Consider the following 15,607-nt stretch of genomic DNA (forward strand, 5'->3'; position numbering starts at 1 on the left):
ATGCCCCTGCAACATATGGGTCCTGACCCCCAAACACAGTGCCACGCCCCCTTTCAGGTTGCGCCCCCTCTGCCAGAGGGCTTGTGTGTCACTTTGGCTCCGCATTAGAGTCGTAAAAATTTATTGTAACTTTTTTTGAGGCCACCCATGTCTGAGCCCGCAAGCTTAAGGCATTATGCCTTTTAATTAAATCGCTCAGATGTGTGTCAGACATAAAATAAAATGGAGTAAAATATATTTTTACATATATATGTTATAGTTTGAGCTGGCTTTAGTCGATTACAAAGCATCAAATTAATTATCATAATTATACGTAAGCGCTGGTTGGTATTTTAATTGCTCATCCGCCATGTTGCACATTTCATATAAATTGCAACGAAAAAGAAAACAGAAAAAGAGGAAATCAGAAAAATGGACCATAAAATTGCATTAAAAAAAAATCTTGTAAATTTAAAATTGCAAATCCCCTAGAGCGGTATATACATCAACTCGTTGTTGAGTTCACTCGGCTTGCAGTTCGAGGATGCATTGTCCTTACCCGAGTCCTTTGTTAATTGCCGGAAATGCAAATGGACGGAGGGTGAAGGGAGAATGGATGGCCGGCTGTTCGGTCGACCATAAATGATTTCCATTTTAAATGCGTTCCATTTCAACATTTATTTACTTTGGAGGTGAGCCAACAGCTTCCTTTTTGTACGCAATTTTCATTTCTTTGGCCCTCGTTTGTTCCTTTTTTTTTGGTGGGACAACAATTCGCTTTGGCTTCACACCAAATTTGATTTCATTCGCAAGACGCTCTCAGGTTAAATGGTGCAGAAACTCCTGTTGACTTGCCGACTGGCTGACCGACCCCAAGTGGGATCTCGGAATGAATTTAAAAGCCACTTTTGGCCTCAGAAAAAAGTAAAAGCTTGGACCAAAAGAAAGCACTTATCGGAATATAAAGTTTTAATGCACCTAAATACATATCTAATGAAAACAAAGTTTGTTGTTTTCGTTCTATGTATACCTTAAGGATGTAGCCCTTTTGAAATTCTATTTTTTTTTAACTCAACTTGGAATAATTGGAAAACGGTGTTATACTTGAAAATACATGTTTTAAAGATAATTTTAAATTGTATTGTAAATTCAAAAGTATAAGATTATCATATAATGCCAAAATTATTTTTCTGCGTGGAGGGACGAATGGATAAATCCTGTTTGTTGTATAAATATCTAAAAATAAATGTCACAAGTTTTACATTTCAATGCGGGCCATCCGAACGCTCTCGATTCGATGTCAATTTGTGTGCTCTCTGGCGCATTTGCATAAAAAAATTGCCATGCATTTCTCATCCTGCTCCGATTTTGTATTTTTCGGCCCGGCACTTTGAACTTTCGAACGCAGTCCAAGTCGCCGAGAGAGTCGGTTATCCATTTGCAGCTCAGCAAGTTTTGACTGCAGAATGTCAACAAAATAAATGCATAAATAAGGAGATCATCGTGTCAAGGAGGGAGGGCCACGCCCACTCCCACTGCCGCAGCAGCCACGCCCCCTCTAAGAGGTCTCAATATAACGAGATGATGAAAAATGTTTGAGTTTTGCATTATTAAAGTTCTTGCCTGGCAGTTGGCAACTTTTCACGTGCTGATAAATGGCCTCGGGCCAAAAAAATAAACGAAAAAGAGGGAAAACTATTCCATCTTCACTTCGGGTGCGAACATCCTTCAATTGAAATATATCCCCATTTTCCTCCGGCTATCTGTACATGCACCTCTATGCTCGAGTGGGATAAACCCGTGCACACTTTTTTGGGGTTGCCAGGGGGATTTTAAATCGTCTTGATTAAGTTTTTGCTTGGCACTTATATGTAGTTAATTAAGTGCGTATTACTTGTCTCTTCCCTCGCTTTAAAAGCCATTAAAAGATTGACTTATTCCTTGGGGTTTTTCTTTTCACATCAATCCATTTATTGTAAAATACGCCGGTCTAAGGGCCAAGCTTTCTGGTTTTTCATTTCTTTGAATTGCTTAACTTAGAGGACATAAAATTAATGTATACATAATATAGTTCGTAACTTATGTGCTAAATGCATTTATTTAGCTCTTATGGTTTTAGTCCTTCGCTCACTTCATTTTGTTTGTTTGTTTGTTTGTTTATTTTTGGTATATGCAAAACTGCAGAAAATAGTTTTCAGTTTCTTGTTTCGTAAAAACTTGCATATTATCTGTATCTATTTCTGACTTGATCTCTTTGGCATGCGACTCCATCGGTTTGGGGATTCGGGAATGGGGAATGGGTTTCGTTTTGGACTGAAGCAGACGTTTAGTAAGCAGGAAAACGAATGCGTAGACACTATCGTATGGTACAACAATTACAAGTACATTTACCAACGCTATAACTAGTAGATGTATACTTCATATGACTGATATGGTGACCTTACGCTAGAAGTTCTCTTCTCCCCGCATCTGTCTGTATATTTATTATTTGTCTGAGATGAGCCTAAGCGAGTTTAGGCCTCTTACATATTACAACTAGATTAGTTTTAGTTTTAAGATTGGGGGCGGGGAAGGGGTGGCGATTATGCCTAGACATTAAATCTGCATTTCCTTATGTGATATGCTCTCTCTGTCGCTTTAGTTTGAGCTACCGCGAAACTTAAGCCTCTATGAGATCTTCTTGAAAGACCAAAGAATTGAATATTTATACGGGTAGAACGGGCCTGGTTGTTGCCAACTAAATTACGCATACGCCTAAGGTACTCTAAGGCCAGAGTAAGCTCCATTCGAAAGATTAATGCTACAACTTAGGTCTGATCTGCTGAGTATTTACAATGGTTGTGGGGGTGTGGCGGTTGCCATCTCTTTTTTTACACTTATCTAAGATCTATGATCCCAGTTCCACTTCCCACAGACAAACAGTGGACTCCCAACTATAGTAGGCATGGCTATGGTGGTTCACTGTAGCGGTATTTCCCTTTTCTTTTTTTAACGGGAACAGCTCACTTACGCCTGCCCGGCGGACACAAACTGTACCACACTGTTATCATTGGCTATCGCCGCCGGCGCTGCTGCTATTGGCGTTGCTGTTGTTGCCGTAGCTGTTGCTTTTGCAGTTGCAGTTGCTGTTGTTGTTGTTGCTGTTATTTTTGCACTGCTCAACGGCGCAACATCACCAGCAGCTGAACCGGACGCCAGACACTCGACAGCGGGCAGGCGCTTAACCAGCATCCGGCTTGACTTGACCGCTATCCATTCATTGCGAGCGGCATCGAACCAAGTCAGGCCCAGATTGTAGCGCCCATTGAGATTGGCGTGCTGGCAATGAGAGAACCACCAGCCACCCTCATAGTTAGCAGCACAGTGCGTCTGTGAGATGTCCCGATCGTCATCGATGGCCGAGAATTGCATTCCCTGTTGGTAGTTCAAGGCATCGGACGCATTGCCCGAGTACTCGGCGATGTGCAACCGATAGCCATCGTTCCGCGACGAGATGTAGAATCGCTTGTATTCGGCCACCCAAATGTTGTCGTAGATGTCCTGCATCTGCACCAGCAGCCGGCTGCAGTTGTCCAGTGTCAGATGGTGCAGCTGCTCGTTGCCAATCCAGAATTCACCGCCCGGCGTTCCGAATCCCTTGGCGTAGTCCGCCCACGAGCGATTGAAATCGGCGCTGCCGTCGAAGCGACGCTGCACCGTCGTCCAGCCGTCGGCGGTGCAATGCGTCATCAGCGGATGCCGCTGGCCGGCGGGCGCAATCAGATGCAGTCCGTCCGCCTGGGTGTGCACCTCGCCGCAGTCGTGCGGCAGCTTGTTGATGATGGCCTCGTACTGCGTCTCCACGTTCTCCAGTTCGCTGACCAGGGTCTCGGCCAGGACGGAGTCGCTGGGGGCGTCCACCTGCGGCGACTGCTGTTGCAGATTCTGGTGATGCGGTCGCTTGTGGGGCTTGTTCAGGTGGGAGAGCTGCAGGAGAGGCAGGAATCAAATGGAGATCTGTGTTAGCCAGGGGGTAGTGTTTAAAGAACTTAAGCTCAGGGCAATAAAATATAAATTCATGTACAAAATGTAAGTTTTCAAGAGGGAGAAAATAGAGATAATTTTCTGTTTTTAAAGGTTAAACAAAATTAAGTTTAAAAAAGTTTTTGAATCATTAAGTAATATAAAAGTATATTAATAGATAGACACATATTCAGAAGTTTTATGAGTTGTAATTTAATATTAATTGTATTTAACATTATGATTTCAAATGTAATTTTAATATTTAATATACAGTTTTAAATTCAATAGTCTGATATTTATGTTTACTATTCCATTTTTATTAGTCCTTTCTCAAGGACTAAACCAAATTGTAACATATTATAGCCGCAGCGCCGTTTACAACCAGCTTAAGTATATCTAAATATCTCACCTTATTCTTCAGCTCATCGTTGACCAGTGACTGCAGGCGATCGACGTTAGTCCTCAGCTGATCCACGTTGGCAGTCAGCTTTCGCATTCCCTCGCGCTCCTCCTGCAGGACACTCACGCTCACAGCCATGGCCTGCAAGGATCGTGCCGCATTGGTGCCCTCCTCCCTTATCAGACTCTGCTCGGAGGTGATCTGGGCATTGGCAAACTCCAGCTTGGAGATCTCGTGCCGCAGCTCGGGTATGCTCTTGTCCATTTTGGTCTGCAGACTCTGCACGTCTTCTAGGAGCTCCAGCATCGAGGTGTGTAACTTGTCCAGCGAGGCGATCTGGCTGCTCAGGTTGAAGTTGGCGTTGGCGATGCGGTGCTGCTCCACCTCGATGCTGCGTACCCGCTCGTCAATGTGGTGGAACCTCAATCCGTTCACCTGCCGGCGCAGGTTGCGCTGGGCCATTTGCAACTGATGGATCTGTTCGCTCTGGAAACGACAATGGCGACGCTTGTGATCGGCGGTGGGTTCTAGTCCAGTTGGCTTAAAAAAAAATAATTTGTTATATTATATTATTATTATTATGTTATTAAATTTAGGTCATAAATTATGTGGGTGAGAGGTACTCAAACAAATTTTGTAATACATTTATTTTACGTCAAAGCTGGTAAAGTAATATTAATACTTTAATTTCTCTTTGCGCCATAAAAACCCATGATATGGATAATGCTAGGCAAAAGCTCGTAAGCTAGCTACGATTCTTTTGTCGCTGGGCGGACTGGGATTATGTGTGCAGGGAATTGAATGCTAGATCCATTTATTATAAATGCATTTCATAACCAAGCAGACAGAGCGTGCCACAATAGTGTCAGCTGCAGCTTCGCCGCCAGCTCAAGCTGCAGCTTTGCCCAAAAGCGTGTAAATCCCCGGAGCTGCTGATGCCGCTGGCTTGGGTTGGATTTGCATCCTCCAACCGTCAACGCCCACTCCCGCCACGCCCACGCCCACGCCCTTCCTAAGTCTCGGTGGTAAAAGCTGCATAAATTTCCACATACATACAATATGCATAGAAATAATTTTGCTGAGTGACAGCAGCGAGCAGCTGTAAACCAAGGTAGTGCCATTTGGGTCACATTCAGCCGGCGCCATGAATGAATATGCCCAACGCTGGAGGAACTGTTCTATATATACTATATATGTATTTGCCGCCCCAGGGTTTCCTTTCATTTGCGTTCGTGGCCATCAGTCATAGAAATGTCCCGTGTAATTGACTAATAAAGGATGCTGCCAGGGACAAAAGACGGCAGAAAGTGTCCTGCTAATGAATGCAATGAGTGAATGGGAAAAGGAATTATGAAATATATCCTGCAAAAAGAGGATAACAAAATAAAAATAAAAACAAATACGTTTCTGCTTTTAATACTTCTTTTGTGTGTGTTGTCGTTGACTTTCTTTTTCCTATGACCCAATTTAGTCAACCTTAAAAATTGTACATTTTTCAGTAAATAACTAAAAAAGTAAAAGTTTCTTTCTAATATAAATATTTTATTTAACTGTTCTTTTTTAAAGGATTCAAAAAATTTCAATATTTTTGAAAATTCCTAAATTCGCTGTTTGACTTACTTCTAAAGACTCACTAACAAATCATATTTTCCCAAATTTTTGGACATTTCCCCCCTTTGAATTCAATTATTCTTGGGAAAAAAGCTAACAAAAGAGCAACAAAAATGTGGAAAATATTCATGAATATTTATGCCCAAGTTGCGTTTGTGCCTCATCGGCATCGAACACTTTGGTCCGTTGTGAAAATGTTTTCATTGGTGCCGCAGCCACTGCTTTTCCGCTTTTCCACCGCTTTTCCAACGTTTCTTTTGTTTGCTTTGCCTTCACGCACGTTTCGGCGGTGGTTCAGTGGGTGGTTGGGCGGTTGGGTGGTTGGACTCCAAGCCTTGGCGTTGTTTTATGTGAAAGGTCACGAACGCGGCTAATACGACACGTTCGCGTTTTATATGAACTCTGGCCGAGACGGGAAAGTGGCCATCAAAACGGAGAAATCCTCAATATATATTCGAGCAAACGTGTTTGGTATAGATATATATATATATATATCAAAAGTGGAAGAAAGGTGCCAACGCTGGCATATAAATTTTGCCCATCAACAATATAATTAAATGTGATTTATGCGGCTCAAATTTCCCGCTTGAAACAAATTAATTTTTCTGTGTGCAGTGACCAATGGCCGCGTTAATTGAAATCGAAATTGATGCATAAATATTTCAAGTGTTTTTCGTGTGAAGTCATAAACAAAAGGATCGCAACGTCGGTGGCGCATGAAACAGGGGGAACTAATTAATTTCCTGGGCTGTCCGGGTTGGTTCAAGGATTAAAAGTGAAAATTTTACATGCTGTACTTAAGTAAAAGCTAACAAGGATTTGCTATTAGCGTGACAGCGATTCCAAAGGGGATGGAGATGGGGTTGGGGTTGGGAATGTAGCTGTGGATGCTGCATGGTACATCGAGTATAGAAAAAGAGCAAAAATCTGCTCTTGTTAGTGCTGCTCCACGGCGAATTGTCGTAAAAATTTAATAGGACTTTTGTGCGATGCTTGAAAAAGTTACGCTAACTGGCAGATAGGAAAGGGAAAAGGGAAAGGGATCTGGTGGGTTGCAAGAGTCGTAGGGCGCCGCAAAATGCCATTAAGTTAATGCGCATTTTGGGGGCCAGAAACGCTCGTTGCCAGGACGACCTCATCGGAAATGGCACAGCCTCAAAGTCAACTTTAACGTAAACCTGATCCCTGGTCGAAAACTGGCAGACGTGTGCATAATTTGAAACTAACATTTTTTCCCACAAATATTCAGTTGAATATGCATGAAAAGCCTGAAATCTGAGTACCTCACAAATGTTTCAATAAAAATATCTCGCCTACTGAAATAAATATCAAAAACATAAGTGAATTTCACCGATACAAATGCGTAACAATAACAACCAGCTCCACTTGAACAATCAAACAAATTGCTGGCAACAGAAGCGCCAGTAGAGAGATGGTTTGTAACATGAAACAAAGGCTAAAACAAATATCAACATAAATAAGGTAAAAATGGTGAGGAAGTTGGTAGGTCGGAGTACGAAAGCAGATATACCAGTACAAAGAAGAACCGAAACCGGATTCTCCGTGTCAGGCAGCCTTGGGGCTCCTGCCCGTCTCCATTTCTTTTGCTCTCGACTGCCGTTGTGTGCCTGGCATTTGTTTGCCTTGCTAATTTAACAGCCAGTCTCTCATATGAACAATACCGTATGCCCCTTCTCACATATTCTAGCATCAATAACCAATGATAAACATTTGTGCTTTTTCCCTCTTTCGGGCCGAGTATCTGGCCCAACAACAACTGTTGCAAGTGACAGCTTTCATCAAAGCAATTTGTTACAGAATGCGTGAACACATATGTATGCATGGCTTTATATCGGAGGCATCAGTCTGCAGAAAGTTTGCAATTAGAGTTGGCAAATTATATTTGGCTTTTCCCCTGTCACCGGCAGATGTTTACGGGTTTCATTGTTATCACCTCTGAGCAAAGCAATAAATATATGTCCTCAGGTTTGACTTCTAACCATTAAATTAAGCTTATGCTGTTTAACTTATCGGGGCTTATTAAATTATGTAGATGTGATGTTCAAGTTCTGTGGTAATTCATACGAAATAAATGTTTATATCTAATCCAACTTCACTATGGTAACCTTTAAAACGTGGGTTCTACTTGTATATGTAGCATTTTTTTTTATTTATTTGCGTTTAATATTTTTGGCAGCCATTTCCCAGAATTCTCTGTCTCTGGTTTCTATCTAAAACCCCAAAGGTTTTTCGGGGTTTTGCATAACTTTACAGCTTTGGCTTTGTACATTTTTCTTGACTAATCAAATAAAGGAAAGTTGATTAAATTTAACCAGCCACACGTACACACACAACGGAAATTCTTGTCTATTTTTTGTAAATTCCCTTCTTTCGTGGCAGCCACCTGTGCAATTTTATTGTTTGTATTTTTATTTATTTTGTTGCTGGTTCTCCTTGAGCTGGTTTCACCTTTGCCATCTGGCCCCCATCTCTTGATCCTTTGCCTTTGTTATCTGCTTTTTGCTCTTTGTTCTAATTTAACCTAATTTCTGCTTTCCTGCGCTTCTATAATAACAATTTTCAAAAATTGCTTTTGGTTTTGTGTGATGAGAAAGTTCAAGAACTGGTTTTGTTGGTCAAAAAGCGCCCCCTACTCAGCGTTTTTTTTGGTGAGAAACAAACCGGCAAGGAGAAAAAACAAGAAGTATAATGAAAAGGATCAAATTGTGCTGAAGCATCGTGAGTTTGACGTTCAGGGAAGTGAGGCGTATGGCAGGGGAACTGATTATCGGAGCACTTGAGAGCATCTGCCGGAGCTCCATCTCCATCTCCATCTCCACTGCCACAACTCCAACTCCTGCTGTTGGCTGCCAAAAACTTGGCAACACAAGGGACAAGAGACAAAAGGCAGCTACGGCCCTCCGTCTGTCCATCAAGTGAACCTAAGCCAGTTCCCAAAGCAGCTGGCCAGTGAATCCCCTTCCCTGAAACGCCCCCCTCCCTTGACTCTGGGCGATTAAAAGGTGATTTCCTGCTTTTTGTTTTGCAATTTTCAGCAATTTCGCTTTATATTTGGCAACGGCCTGCCCATTAATGATATATAAACACAGACAGACACATTGGGGATGAGAGAATATATGTACAGCATGTGATGCGTGTGCTTCGAGGTCCGGCGAAAGCCGCTTAAGCTGCCTGGCTGAACACTTAATCCCCTCCTTGTACTTAAGGAGTCTCAAGGGTATATCGAACCTGTCTGAATTAGAGGTTAACCGTGGTAAATCGATCTCAATGGAATAGAGACAATGGCCATCAGAATTAATTGAAATAGCTCATGTTGAAAAGGATATTAATCAGAAACATAGGGGAGGAACATAGAACAAAAACATATTCAGTAGTATGAAAAGTTAACTGGCTCATGAAAGAGTTTCATAAATTCATTTCAAATATTTACCAATGGATATCATATAGTCGTAATTTTGCCTTTCAACCTCTTGCATTTCGTTTATATTTTTCTTAAATTTCTATTTCGCCCTTTGAGACTGTCAAGTAATTGCTTTAGCTCGTTGAAAATTCTCTGCTTTGTGGGCGAACACACAGCATATACAATTTTTGAACAAACCAAGTGAATTTCGCTGGCAAAAACAAAATTGTATTCCTCTAAGCAAGCAAATTTCGCTTAAGCCAAACTTCAAAGTGGAGCGCACTGAGTGAATAACGCTTGAGGAGCAGCCACAGGAACGGCAACTAGGAGCCAGAAAACAACAGCAACCAGATGAAAACAGGTGGCAGCCAAACCAGTTTGATGGGGCAAAAAGGGCCCCACTGACATATTTCGTTGATGGTCGAACGGTGTTACCGCATTCTCATATTGGAGCGGACTGGCGCATAATCCTTTTAATGAAGCAACCTGGAGCTTGTTACCTGGCTGCCTTTCCAACGCCATCGCCATCGCTGTGGCTTTACCTGTTGGCAGCTGCCTTTGTTATTGCTCCAAGTTTCCCTGCCATTGTTGCTGAAGTTGATGTTGATGCTGCTGCTCCTGCTGCTGCTGCTTCTGCTGCAAGCCCTTTATTGACATTAATTATAATTAAGAAAGCGTAAGGGTGTCGAGTCCTTCCACCCCATCGCACACGATGTGCGAGCTCATGAGGGCTGGAGCACCGACGTCCGAATCCTTCAGCGTCAGATTCAGCTTCAGATTTCTAGAACTCCTTCACTCTGACGTATTTCCCCATCCTTCACTGTATGCCTGACATGAGAGCCCTACTAAGTGTGCCAGGATTCTGACGAAAGGATGCCACCGATCATGGCTTCATCATTTGCAGCAAGCTCTTTATGATTCGGCGGGGGCCCCGGACATTAAGGCATTGAACGTGGGCCTAAGTAGCTGCCACGGGCGAGCCGGCTTTGCCATTAAATATTAAATACGACAACGTCCTGCGGTGCGTATGAGTAATTTGGCCAACGTATGTGTGGCAGGCCATTAAAACGGCGAGGCAAAAGGCGGACGGCGACGTCGGGCCCACTCGTTAGCACATCGTGCCGCTTACCGCCCTCAACTTTTACCGCTCCTCACCTGGGCAGGGACCCATTTACCCGCCGTATAAAAGTAAGGCATAAAACGACCAGATAATGCCCCACCAGGTTGGCGGTCGGTTTATGGGACGCACTTAAAGCGAAAACAAAACAAAGCGGCGGCTTTCTTTCGGGGGTCATAAAAAGGACACACGGAGAAAAACATAACCATTTATATTCCTAGCTATAATACATTGTGTTCGTTATCGTTATTGCTTTCAAAAGTCTTATCAAAGTCAAATACTTTGCCTAACTTCAAGACAATGGTCTCCCTTAGCTATCATATTAATTAAGTTAATTTTAAAATATTTTAGCTATATAATTATTCCCAAGCTTAGTCCTATAACAAACTTTTCTGATCAATCAAGTTAAAGATTTTATGTTTTTTAAAGATTTAAGATTTAAAAAATGCATTTAATAACATCACAAAATGATAACTTTTAAAGAGGGAACAAATTATTGATTTTAAGTCAAAATAAGCATATATTTTTAGCCAGTGCAGAGTCCTTCTACCTTAACCCTCGCGTGCTTATCTGATGATTAGCATAAAGCGGGTACTCACCTCCTGGCTGGCTTCCTGGCTGCCGCTCTCCTCCTCAACGCTGGCCGAGCTGCCGTCCTTGCGATTCCTTTTCTGCTGCTTGACGAGGGCGTGCTGGAAGTCCTGCTCCTGCTGGAGCATCTCCTCACGGAGCTCCTGGACATAGACCTCCGTCTGCTGCTGCCGTTCGCGCTGGGCGGCCAGCTCGAGCTTCAGCTGCTGGTAGTCACTGCGGATGGTGGCCAGGTCCTCGAAGGTGGAGCTGCGCTGCTGTACATCCCTGGCCACGTTGCCGGCGGTCCTCTGCAGATCCACCAGTTGTTTGCGGATCTCGGAAATCGTCTGCTGTAGCCATTCGACGGTCAGACGCTCCTTGTTGCCGCTCTGCGAGGAACGCAGCTGGGCAACCTCCTCTCTGGGAATTAAAAATTTAATAAAATCGTTAATTAACTGGGGAGAGGCAAAACAAACCAAACGTAACGCTTTAATTGCTATACTCTGATCGGGAGGAAATCTAATTTAAATTGGCAATTTCAGACTGTCGGCTAACTTAATTGCCAACGCGGCCGGCGTGCGGTCCACTAATGGGATTTCGACCTGCACTCAATCATGTGCTAGCATCGCCACAATACCGCTAAATTTTCACGAACCATTTAAATTAAGCTCCACGTTATAATTTTATCAGCCACCAACATTGTCAGCAAACAAAAATCATAGAAGTCATACAAACAGAAAATAACAAACAAAAAAAAAAATAAGGATGACAACTTTACGGAAAACACGCAAAATAAAAATCAAGAGAGGCCCAGACCGCAAACAACAAGTGCTGGCAAAAAACGTAGTTTAAATGTTGAAAATGAAAATGTTGTAGCACTTGTGGCAGTTGTCAGCTAACAAAAAATAAGTAGAACGAAACCCAACGAAACCAAACGAAACGCATTTTTGTGGCATTTCAGACAATTAAAGTAGTCAGTTGGAAGGAAGCGGAAACGGAAGCGGAGCCACCAGCAGTCGGAGCACAAGAAGCTGAACATATTCGGAGCGTAGGTAAAAAGTTTTGTTTTCGGAGGCAGCAGAGGCAGCCGCAGCTGCCGTTGTTGTTTTATTTTTCACTGTCAAAAGAGCACAGCTACATGAAATTTTCATAAGGAAAAACCCAACCGGCAGCTACACAAAAATAAACTAAGCCAAAGAAAAGTTGTCTTGGTCTCATTCATACACACATACATTACATTCCCATAGGTTTTTATATTTGCCTGCGTATACGTAATATTTCAAATTGTTGCATTGTGCGTGGGCGGTTTTTGTTAATTTTATTGCTTGCAAAAGTTTTTGTGGCCCAGGCCAGACAGACTATGAAAAGTTATGGATTTATTTGGTTTCCCTTTTTCGGTATAATTACTTAAATATTTAATTAAAACGGGGTGAGGTCGGGTTACAGTTGGAGTATTAAAAGCGTTTACTGACCCAACATTGTTGCCCAAGGCAAACATGTATCACTAAATATTTTCTATGTTAACTAAAATAAAATAAGGTTTTTGCTGGTACTGTTCCTGAAAAACCTGCATTTCTATCTTTTATCCCAAAAAACAAATTCTAGCCCTGCTCGTTGGCAACTTTTGTAATGCCAAACCAACTGAATATCCCCTCTACGCCTGGCAATTTTTCGCTTGGCTGCTGCACAGTCTTTTCCAACAAAAAACTGGCTGTCATTCAAGTGAAAATTGAAAATGCTGTCAATGACATGCGAGCAAATTGAAAACGCAACATGAACACTGCAAATGCCGAACTTTATCGGGCCTGATTTGATGACGTCTGATGGCATCCACATCCGCATCCGCATCCAAATCCGAATCCAAATCGGATTTTGACGATTTTAATTAACAAATTGGATGCAGCGGAATAAGTTTCGACCGAGAATGTTATCAAATATACTCAAATCAACAGAATGGACTTGGACAACACGAACCGCACGAAAAGTTTGTGGACTCATGGTTTCAATCAGATAATGATGTTATCCAGCTGGGGCTAAAGCTGATCCAGGTGGGCGGGGAAGGGGGCGTGCTAGTTGATGGAAGGTATAGTGGTCGGTTTTTGGGTGGGCGGCGATAGTGGATCACATAAACCACAACTGACATGACGTTTGACTGGCGTTTGCCTTGGGACTTCCTTCTACACACATGTCCTTTCTGCAAAACACACTCATATGGATATGTTTGTATAGTACATAAACATGAGCGTGTGCTGAATTATTTACGGTGTCACTGACAAAGTTTACGATGTCCACGACAGCAACAACAACGGTCTAACCTTAGCTATTTGTTCAGTAAATTAAGAGTGTGCCATTTTTACGTATTTTTTACGCTGCCACAGAGATGTTTGAGTTGGCGAAACTGATATATGTGTGCGTTCTGCTCGATGAGACAATCATTATTAGTCAGCCCATGACAACAAAACAAATCACGAATACTACGCAAACTTGGGCTGGGCTTCTGGCTCGTGTCTTTGCTCTGATTAGATGTCTTATCCTGCTTCTGCCTGGATTCCCCCTCACATATAATATTTGTCTGAATTAGTTGGACACAATCATGTTCCGCATAGGAATTCTTTTCCTCATTGCGCTGACCTCGACTTGAGAACTTGGAGGATTAGGAAAATAGAGAGAAAAACTGAACAATGGGTCGTAAATAATAGTAAGCTTCCACGAGAATATAGTAGAAGCAAAGATAACGCAGCTTTTGCAAGGAGCAAAGAGGTCTACTTCTTGTTCCGCTTCTTAAAAATTTAGTTTCTTACATAGTTGAAAGGCAATTATTAAAACAATATTCGAATAATAAATCTATCGAATTGGTTTTATGTCTGCAATATTAAATTAATAACACATTCAATTTTTATCCTTTAAATAATTTAAGAGGAAGCTTGTATTTTTTTGTTTACATAAGGCATTCCAAATTTCACAATAATAAGAAACAAAAACTTTTTGTTTAAGAGAGATAAATAAATGTTTTAATAATAAATCGAAATTTATTTTTATATTTTAAATTAAAATATATCTGATAAAAAGAAAATGATTAACCTATTTTTTAAGTGTAAACAAATTCTTGGTAAAAATAAAACCTCCAACTGCTGAGCAATTAATTTGGTATTTTTCTGCCTGTTAGAAACTGTTGCCGCTTTAGAGGGCCATCAATTCGTTGGCCAAAGTTTGAAGACAAGTTCCACGTGATTGTGGGAAAGTTTGTGCCAAGTTGCGAGACCCACAAATTGGCAGCGAGACATTGGCCAATGGTAGGGAACTCCGCACAAATTAAAAATTCAAATTCGATTTAGGGCAGAAGTGGTGTTTAGCCTTTGGCGTCCCATTCCGCTTACCTCAGTTGGCTCAGTTCGCTGCGCATGTCGTCATCCACGCTGGCCGCATTGGTGGTGAGCCGCAGGGATTTGCGCAGATTGTGCTCCAGCATCTCGTAATCCTCGCGGCGACGCAGCATCAGGGCGCTGAGCTGTTTGGTCAGCAGACGCACCTGGTCGCCCATTTTCCTGGCCTCCATTGTCCTGCCGTTCGAAGGGGATTCCATTGAGCTGATGTCCTCGCCATCCTCATCGTCCTCCACGAAGCGGAGCAGCTCCACGCTTGATTCCGGCGCCTCCGTTTCCGGTCTCGACTGCGAGGGCTTCTCGGATGTGCTGGTCCTGGCATCGCGCAACATGTTGTTCACATCGCTTAGAATTACGCCACCACTGGCCGCTCCACTAACCGAAACCATGCAAATCTGGAGTACCACTACGGCTAGCAGTATTGGCCGCAAAACGCTTGAGCCTGCCATTGTTGCAGTGCAATTTAAATTCTCACGCGAAACTTTCTCTTTGGGGTCTCGGAATGTTTGGCAATCACACCGCGCAAAAAAAGGACTCGCGGTAGATGGGCTATTTATGCAAATTCAAACTGGCACGCATGCCGACACACAAACGACTCGCGACTTCCCGGCGGCGTGTGACTGTCAAACACCTTATAAAAGGCGCTGGCAAACAATGTTTAAATTATTCCTGCAGCTCGCCTCGGGCTTAATCCTCTTTGTTTGGTTTAGCTTTGCTTTTCACGTTCGGTTTTGGTCCGCGGAAAGTTCGTTCCACGCACTGGGTTATAATACTTGACCACTTTTACTTGTGGTTTCTCAAAACCAAGGATGTTTTTGTCGCGCCGGTCTTCGATAGACTGAAGCGGCGCGTCCTCAGCGCTTCCTTTTATTCGCTGCGATGCCGACACTCGGCAGCACTCGGCTGCCATCGGTCAACGAGAGAGAAGGAGAAGCGAGTACCAAGATGCGGTAAATTGAGTAAAGAAATTGTGGGAGAGAGTTGTAAAGAGAGCAGGCACCTGCACGAAGTAGTTGTGGGATGCAACAAGCAACTAAAGAGAGCGGCAAAGAGAGAGCTCCCAAATAAGAGAACAAACTAGACCTAGACCCAAAGATAATATCCTTGCAAATGATTACTAT

General features: G+C 42.7%; 1 protein-coding gene across 1 annotated transcript; it reads right to left on the bottom strand.

Moving 5' to 3' along the window:
* Positions 1–1,924: 1,924 nt before the first annotated feature.
* LOC108145037 (protein scabrous) lies at positions 1,925–15,307 on the bottom strand. The gene is made up of 4 exons (XM_017270222.2): positions 14,481–15,307; positions 11,130–11,523; positions 4,391–4,921; positions 1,925–3,945 (listed from the first exon to the last, which is right to left on the bottom strand). Exons 1-4 carry the CDS (start codon positions 14,933–14,935, stop codon positions 2,986–2,988), a joined length of 2,340 nt encoding a protein of 779 aa, XP_017125711.2. The 5' UTR covers positions 14,936–15,307; the 3' UTR covers positions 1,925–2,985.
* Between the last annotated feature and the right edge of the window lie 300 nt (positions 15,308–15,607).

This window comes from Drosophila elegans, unplaced genomic scaffold (genome assembly GCF_018152505.1).
Source record: "Drosophila elegans isolate 14027-0461.03 unplaced genomic scaffold, ASM1815250v1 contig_183, whole genome shotgun sequence".
In the NCBI taxonomy this organism is placed as follows: Eukaryota; Metazoa; Arthropoda; class Insecta; order Diptera; family Drosophilidae; genus Drosophila; species Drosophila elegans.

Coding starts and splice junctions, on each gene's coding strand:
- LOC108145037 (XM_017270222.2), bottom strand. CDS start 14,935: ATGGCAGGCTCAAGCGTTTTGCGGCCAATACTGCTAGCCGTAGTGGTA. Junction 11,524..14,480: donor AGCGAACTGAGCCAACTGAG/GTAAGCGGAATG, acceptor TTTAATTCCCAG/AGAGGAGGTTGCCCAGCTGC. Junction 3,946..4,390: donor ACGATGAGCTGAAGAATAAG/GTGAGATATTTA, acceptor CCTCTCCTGCAG/CTCTCCCACCTGAACAAGCC.